This window comes from Actinia tenebrosa, unplaced genomic scaffold (genome assembly GCF_029948245.1).
Source record: "Actinia tenebrosa isolate PJP-AT-01 unplaced genomic scaffold, QUT_ActTen_1.0 utg1515__unscaffolded, whole genome shotgun sequence".
In the NCBI taxonomy this organism is placed as follows: domain Eukaryota; kingdom Metazoa; phylum Cnidaria; class Anthozoa; order Actiniaria; family Actiniidae; genus Actinia; species Actinia tenebrosa.
In genome coordinates, this window is record NW_028292591.1 from 428,368 (window position 1) to 435,625 (window position 7,258).

Here is a 7,258-nt window from a genome sequence, read left to right on the forward strand (position 1 = left end):
ATCTTATTTCATGGTATTGCCGTTTTTTCCCTTCATTCCTGATATCGTTCTGCCAAACAGAGAATCTTCTACGTTTTTCAGCAATTATTTGCACAATCTCTGCGTCATTTTCATCAAACCAGTCCTCATTGTGTCGTTTCTGAATGCCCAATGTCTCAATACATGTTGTTTTGATGGCCTTCTTTAGATCTTCCCAGAGACAATCAACACTGGTGTTTTCTACATCCAACAGCACTTCGCTCATTTTTGATTGGAACTCAGTTCGTGTTTCAGATGAATCGACTCGTCCTAAATTGTACTTAATCCTCATCAGTTTCTTCGACTTCCTCTGTTTCTGGCGGAGGACGAAGGACAAGGTGGAACGGACGAGCCTATGATCGGTCCAGCACTCATCTGATGATGTCATTGTCTTGGTATTGAGAACGTCCTTTTTGTCACGATTACGTACGATGATGTAATCTATCATATGCCAATGTCCTGACCTGGGGTGCCTCCATGATGTCTTTTTCCTATTCTTCTGTCGGAAGAGTGTGTTTGTGATCATATCAGTTGATGTTCCGCACATTTCGTTAGGAGCATGACCCCATTTGAGTTAGCGTTGCCTACACCCTCCTTCCCAATCACATTTTCCCATACTGAGTGGTCCTTGCCTACTCGAGCATTAAAGTCGCCGAGGAGAATGATCTTGTGGTTGCGTGGTATCTGTGAAAGCATAGAGTCAAGTGTGGTGTAGAATAACTCTTTCTCTTCGGGTTCAGCCAATAGAGTTGGAGCATACGCAGAGATTACTGTCGCTTGTTGGTTGGAATTAAGCTTAATACGGAGCGTCATCAGACGCTCATTAATGCCAGTCGGGAACTCCTCCAACTTCCTGGCCAACTCATTTTTAATAGCAAAACCGACACCATGAATGCGTTGTTCGTTCTCCTCTTTTCCTTTCCAAAAGAAGGTGTATCCTGCACCTGTCTCTGTCAGCTGTCCTTCACCAGCGCGACGGGTCTCTTGAAGCGCCGCAATGTCAATAGAGAGCTTACGAATCGACGACCGTTTGCACGACGACGACTTCTAGTGACGTCACCAACTAGGTTGGCGTCGTAAGTGGCGTCGTAATAGAATTTAGCTTACGAAGGTAGCACGACGGCATGCCGAAAACGCGCGTGCGCGTCTACATTAATTTCCCGCCAAAAGGTTTCAATTTAATTGTCATCGGTTTTTTGAGACTTGTAACTGTTGTTTCTTTGTTTTTATGTTTGACTCGTAAAATTTAACAGTTTTCTTTTGAAACACTCTATCCTTTGTTTCCTTGTTTACATGCCGAACTTCAGAGAGACGAGACTTTGTATTTTACATGCTTACCGAAAAGGATTTATTAAGAACAGAGAGTTTGTTTTACTTTACGATGCCTATACTTCAAAAAACCCAGATTTTCCCTATTGGAGTTATGACCGTTTAGAGCTAGACTTGTTAACAGATGATGAATGCAAGGCCCAATTTCGATTCTTCAGGCAAGACATCTATAAACTTGCTGAGGAGCTCCAATTACCAGATGAAATTGTAACATACAATGGCTTGGTAGTTGGATCAATTCCTGCTCTATGTATTTATCTGAAACGTTTTGCTTACCCTTGCCGATATGGAGATTTGGTTCCTCACTTTGCTAGGCCAATTCCTGAACTTTGTATCATTACTAATCACATGATTGACTGGATCTATAACCGCTGGCATCATCTACTTACAAGGTACAATCATACTCTTCTCTCCCCGGCAAATATTGTTTTGTATGCCGATGCAGTTCATCAGTCAGGTGCAGCTTTGGACAACTGTTGGGGGTTTGTAGATGGAACGGTTCGTCCAGTGTGTCGTCCTGGTAGGAACCAGCAAAGTATATACAATGGACACAAACGTGTGCATTCAATCAAATTTCAATCTGTTGCTCTACCGAATGGATTAGTCGGCAACCTTTTTGGTCCAGTAGAAGGCAAACATCACGATAGTGGTATGCTAGCCTCTTCTGGTTTACTGCAAGATCTCCAAAGATTCTCTTATAACCCAATTACTGGCTCAACGATGTGCATATATGGAGACCTTGCTTATCCTTTACGACCACAGCTACAAACTCCTTATAGAGGTGCAGTACTTACACAAAATCAACGAGATTACAACAAATCTATGAGCTCTGCTAGAGTCTCAGTAGAATGGATTTTTGGGGACATAATAAACTACTTTAAATTTTTGGATTTTAAGAACAACCTTAAAATAGGTCTAAGCGCAGTTGGCAAGATGTACATAGGATGTACCCTAATGCAAAATGCACGCTCAATTTTGTATGGATCTATTACTTCACAGTACTTTGGTATCGATCCGCCTGCCCTACATGATTATTTCATCTAATTGATTAAGTAATGTTTTACCCTTGATAGCCAAGTGAATAAGAACAGTGACGACCAGTAGTCTATGGTTTTTATTGATATCTGGCAAACAAAATTTCCAGCTGAATATAAAATGTGGCTATAATCAGTAATAACTTATTATAAAAACAAATGTCATTTTAAGTCAATCAATTTAAGGCAAATAATTTTGTCAAAATTAATTTTTTACCAATTGACAATTAAGATGTTCCATTTCATTCAAAAATGCAATTCAATTACTTGATTGTAAATTAAAAAAATCGAAATCGAACAAATCGTAACTGAATCATCAATGAAAAGGCATGTATACTTTACTTGTCTTTTTTCAACAGTTCATGAAATACCTGAGCTTGGGTATTTTGCTGATTCATGAACATTTGCATGAACATTTGAAACTGTTGTTGCTGGGTTTTCATATGATCTTGGACCTGCCTTACCATTTCCTGCTGTTGCTCAAAACATTCTTTGTTGTTCAACTTTCGCTCTTTCTTCCTGCTGCTTCTTTATTTCCAACTCTGCCTTTCTTAACTCGAATTCTTTCTCAGTGGATTCTTTTAGATATTCCATGGCATCATTTTGTTTCCTTCTCTTTTTTGGTGTGTCACTGCCATCTTTCTTTTGTTGCGAGAGGCGTTCCATTGCCTTGTTTCTCATTTCCTCTGCCAACTCCTTATTTTTCTCCATCTTCTTTTTATCTTCCTCTGATGATTTCTCGGCCAACTCCTCCTGCTCGTCTCTTAACTGAATGCAGTTTTCCATAATTTCATCCAGCTCGGTTTTTTTCTGGAGAAATCCCAGATGCGCTTTTTTCGGTCCTTTCTTTCTTCTTAAATTCCCTTTCCATAATTTTCATCCTGTCCCGAATGGCCTTCTGAGAAACAGTAAATGTAGGTTTCTCTTGGCGACTGTTTAGACTCTCTGCGATTCTGTCTAGGCAGTTTCCTCGTTCCCGGCTCCCTGCTTTGAACTTCCACAACTCAAAAAGCATCATCTCTCTTCCTAGAAAAACATCACTTGACCATTTCATTTGTGAAATCCTATTCAAAAAAAAAAGTATTACAAATTATAATGGAATCAACAGAAAAGTTTCAGTGCACAATTTTCTTTAGTCTTTGTTTGATTTGTTTTTTGTTTTTGGAGGAAGATTTGTTTGTTTGTTTTTTTTGTGTGTCTGTGTGTCTTATGTTGTTGTTATGTTTTCCCTTTGACTAATTATTTCTATTTATCTCAATGATAAAAATATTTTTACACCGGCTTACACCAAACAAGGAACATGTCTTAAAGTGGTTTAGCTAATCAGGTTTTTAGAAATATCTACAAACACTGAACAACCTTTTTGGTGAAATAAGCTTAATGCATGTAAACTATCCGACATCTTGCTCTGAGCATATTTTGGATCGTTTGATTTTATTGCAGGCCGTTATACTAGCTTCTCAATCTTTTAATAAAACACAGTTTAACTAAACACCGTTTTGATGTGAACGGGGTTGTATTGCTCATAAGCTTAAACTTGTAAGCTTAAATATAAATAACAAATTATTTTTCAAACTGACTGTACATTCATTGAAAAGTTCAACTTTTAATAAGTAGGGCCAGCTGTATTTCAGTAAAAGAAGTTACTTATCACATTACCTGAAGCACCAATAACATTTACTAAGGAATATAAAGAAGAAGCAATGTAAATGCAATGTAAGATAAAACGTATTTCAATTCAAAGGCGAAAACTAAAAAAACTGATTGCTGCATTCTAGCCTGGCATTTATAAGCCAATTTTAAAAAGTTGAATGAGATATTCACTCTTATATATTCAAAAGTTCTTCTTTTCAGTCTAATCAATGACTGTTATCGTAATTATCTCAAATTTATCTCGATAAAACCAAACCTACTTTGTGTTGTTGGCTGCCATGATGACTGGATAATCTTCTGGCTTGTAAAACTAGGCAAAGAAATATGAAAACCTTCACATTAGACTATAAAAGGAATAAAAAGCGAAATTTTACAAATGCTACATGGTTTTCAAAGATTTTTGATTAAAAAGACTCGAAAATATATAAGTAAAATACATCACATACCTTGAGGTGTAGGACGACGTCAAATTACTGCTTTAGAGGTCGTCGTCGGTCTGAAGACGACGGTGCACATGACGTCACTTCCTGCTGCGCATGCGTAGTAACGGTGTTCTCATAAACGGCGTCGTCGTCGTGCAAACGGTCGTCGATTCGTAAGCTCTCTAATGTCATACTGGCGAAGCTCTCGAGCAACAAATGCCGTTCGTCTTTCTGGTCTCTCGCTTCGTTCATTATCCATCAAATTTCGCACATTCCATGTGCCAAAATGTAGTTGATGCTTTATTTGTTTTCGACCGCAAAAGGTGAACCCACTGGGTGCGGTTTCCCAGCCAGGGTTTTAAGGAAACAGGCTATGTTTAGGGTACCTTTTCTAACCCCTTCCCCTTGTGGAGTGAGCAGAGTGGTTCCTGAAAAGGACTGCTCAGTCATGGAGGCTACTACCGAACTACTCTCCTGTTTCCGAGTCCAAGAGCAGAGCGACTGTAACTTGACCTCCACCGCCTACGTGCTGGCTTGCAACTAAAAGCTTCCAGACTTCACAATCCTGCTCCCGTCGATGCTTACCAATCGCCGCAGGGCTTTAGTTTGTAACCAAGTAGAAGCTGTGCGTGAATTTTAACGTGAAGACTTAGCTGCACAACGAAGTTCCACGACTCTTGACATCACTTGTCCTGGTTCCAGTGGCAAGGATACCTCGACGACTGGAGGACGAGTTCAGCTGCAGTGGATGGCGGTCAGCTCCAATAAAGCTAATCCGTCTTTTGCAGGTCTTGTTTTTAATCCTGACGGGGTGTCCACACACCCACCTCTTCAACCAATTAAGGCTTGAAGGGTTTGCCGGTTTAGTCGCCGACGATCCGACTCTGCGACAGGTTGTACTGGATGAAATAGTACAGTAGCAGGTCTCTTGAACTGACCTGAGCTGTCAAGCGCGCGCCACTCTAGATCTTTTGGATGGACGGTCGCGCTCAAGCAGATTTACCTGCGCAAGCGCGCGTTGTTCTAGATCTTTCGGTGAACGGTCGTGTGCTCGAGCAGATTTAAAAGTTTGAAAAAGTTAGGTGGTAAACAAAACAGGATGCAAAAATACCGTTGAAGAAAATAACGAAATAGGAAAGAAAAAAAGAAAAAGAAAATAGGAAATAGCTAAAATAACTAAAAAATAGGGATCAGAGAAAAAAGTCAAAACATAAATGACTAACAAAATTAAAGAAGAAATAAAGATATACAAGGAAAACCATTTGATATACAAGGAAAACCATTTGAGAAAGTCCAGTCAAATACATTTAAGACAGAAATTAGAAAAAGAAATGAGGTCAAGCTTCAAGTAAAACTATATATGACTAGTAGAAGGAGTGCAGAAGTTTATCGATCACGATCAAGAGAGAAGAGATAGTGGGTCGATTATCAAGAGAAGAAAAGAAGGACAAAAAAGGACAGTTTATGTACCAAAAGATTGTTTACAGAGAGTAGATAAGATCAAGCAACAAACTTTGCGACAATATGATAGATAGGTTATCCAACAGTTAAAAGGGAAGATAGAAAGAAAAGGCATAAGGAGCCAGTTTGAACCTGGAAAAATCATTCAATATGTAGTACTAACCTTAAGAGGTAGAATTTGATACAAAACAATTGCAGCAGATAGTGATAAGATAGGAGAAACGGGCGAAAAAGATAGGAGCGAAGAGAGTTACGACCGACATCTTGACAGCGCGCGCAATGTAAACTGTAAACCCAGTGTATACAGGCTTATTCAGGAATAGGTTAGCTTTCTTCATGTGGATCACTTAGAAGTTTAACATTTCTACGTATCTGACGAATCCAGGCTGTGACACGTATGCTTCTGCTTCCTCTCTGGTGCTGACTATTTTTATGCTTACGCCCTTGCGAATGTTCTCCATGGTCTTACCAAATACGCTGTTGTTCATTAGTTTGAACAGGTTCTTCTCAAAGTCATTCTTTGCCTGCGTACGCTTTTGTGTGTTAAAGTCAATGTAGGAGCGCATCCATGGTTCCTGCGTAAACTTCAAAACGCGGTGTATGTGCGTTACTCGCATTCCATGTCGCACGTAGAACTGCAGGTTGCGGTAATGCACCACGTACTTCTTCTTGTCCATCAGGTTCATAGTTAGTTTCCTGTACGGTTTGTATCCGGGACACATTTGCTCTTGCAGCGGACTCAGCTGCTTAAACGGTATCTCTATCGCTTCTGGTGCTAACGGGAACTCATCGTGCGCGTCGTGCAGGTGCGCTGGGTGTTCCAAATCCATTTCTAAGACATAACCTTTGTCGTCTTCTTTACTTACCCGCATGTAGAAGTCTATCGGTTTCACTTTGTCCCATTCGAAATCCCTTACGGGTAAGTACTGCGACATTGCCCAGCCGTAAAGGTTGTTAGCGTCTAAGTAAAATATGTATGTGGTTGGCTTCTCTGGGTCGTACTCTACTGTGGGATTGTTTGCTCTGGCGTATCGTCTGCTGGGCCCGCAAACGCCACCACGAATACCATCTTCCATAAACCGGTACATGTCGTATTCCGTTAGGAGATCCAGTTGCGCGTTTGTCTTCTTTAGCAGCGCACTCCAACTAAGCCCAGGAGCCGTGTAGAAGTTCGCTGGATCCAACCCGTAGTATTCCATTGCCATGTTTCGAAAGCTTTGAAAGACGTCCGCTAGTAGGACGACGTCAGACCTTAAGTAGATGTCGTGGTAGTCCCCCATCGTTTCGCAATCATGCTTCTGCCACACGTCTAAGGCGTGCTGGTACTCTTCGTCCTTTATT

At 40.4% G+C, this 7,258-nt stretch overlaps 1 protein-coding gene and 1 pseudogene across 2 annotated transcripts; one reads left to right on the plus strand and one right to left on the minus strand.

Moving 5' to 3' along the window:
- Positions 1 to 1,311: 1,311 nt before the first annotated feature.
- LOC148904403 (uncharacterized) lies at positions 1,312 to 2,391 on the plus strand. Of its 2 annotated transcripts, XM_089025372.1 has the most exons (2): positions 1,312 to 2,026; positions 2,105 to 2,391. In XM_089025372.1, the coding sequence occupies exons 1-2, from the start codon at positions 1,312 to 1,314 to the stop codon at positions 2,389 to 2,391; spliced, it is 1,002 nt and encodes a 333-aa protein (XP_088881498.1). The 2 variants fall into 2 exon arrangements, with proteins under 2 accessions (XP_088881498.1, XP_088881497.1); XM_089025371.1 differs by having other exon boundaries at positions 1,312 to 2,391.
- A 511-nt stretch (positions 2,392 to 2,902) lies between these two features.
- On the minus strand, positions 2,903 to 7,005 carry LOC148904404 (uncharacterized; annotated as a pseudogene).
- Positions 7,006 to 7,258: the final 253 nt, after the last annotated feature.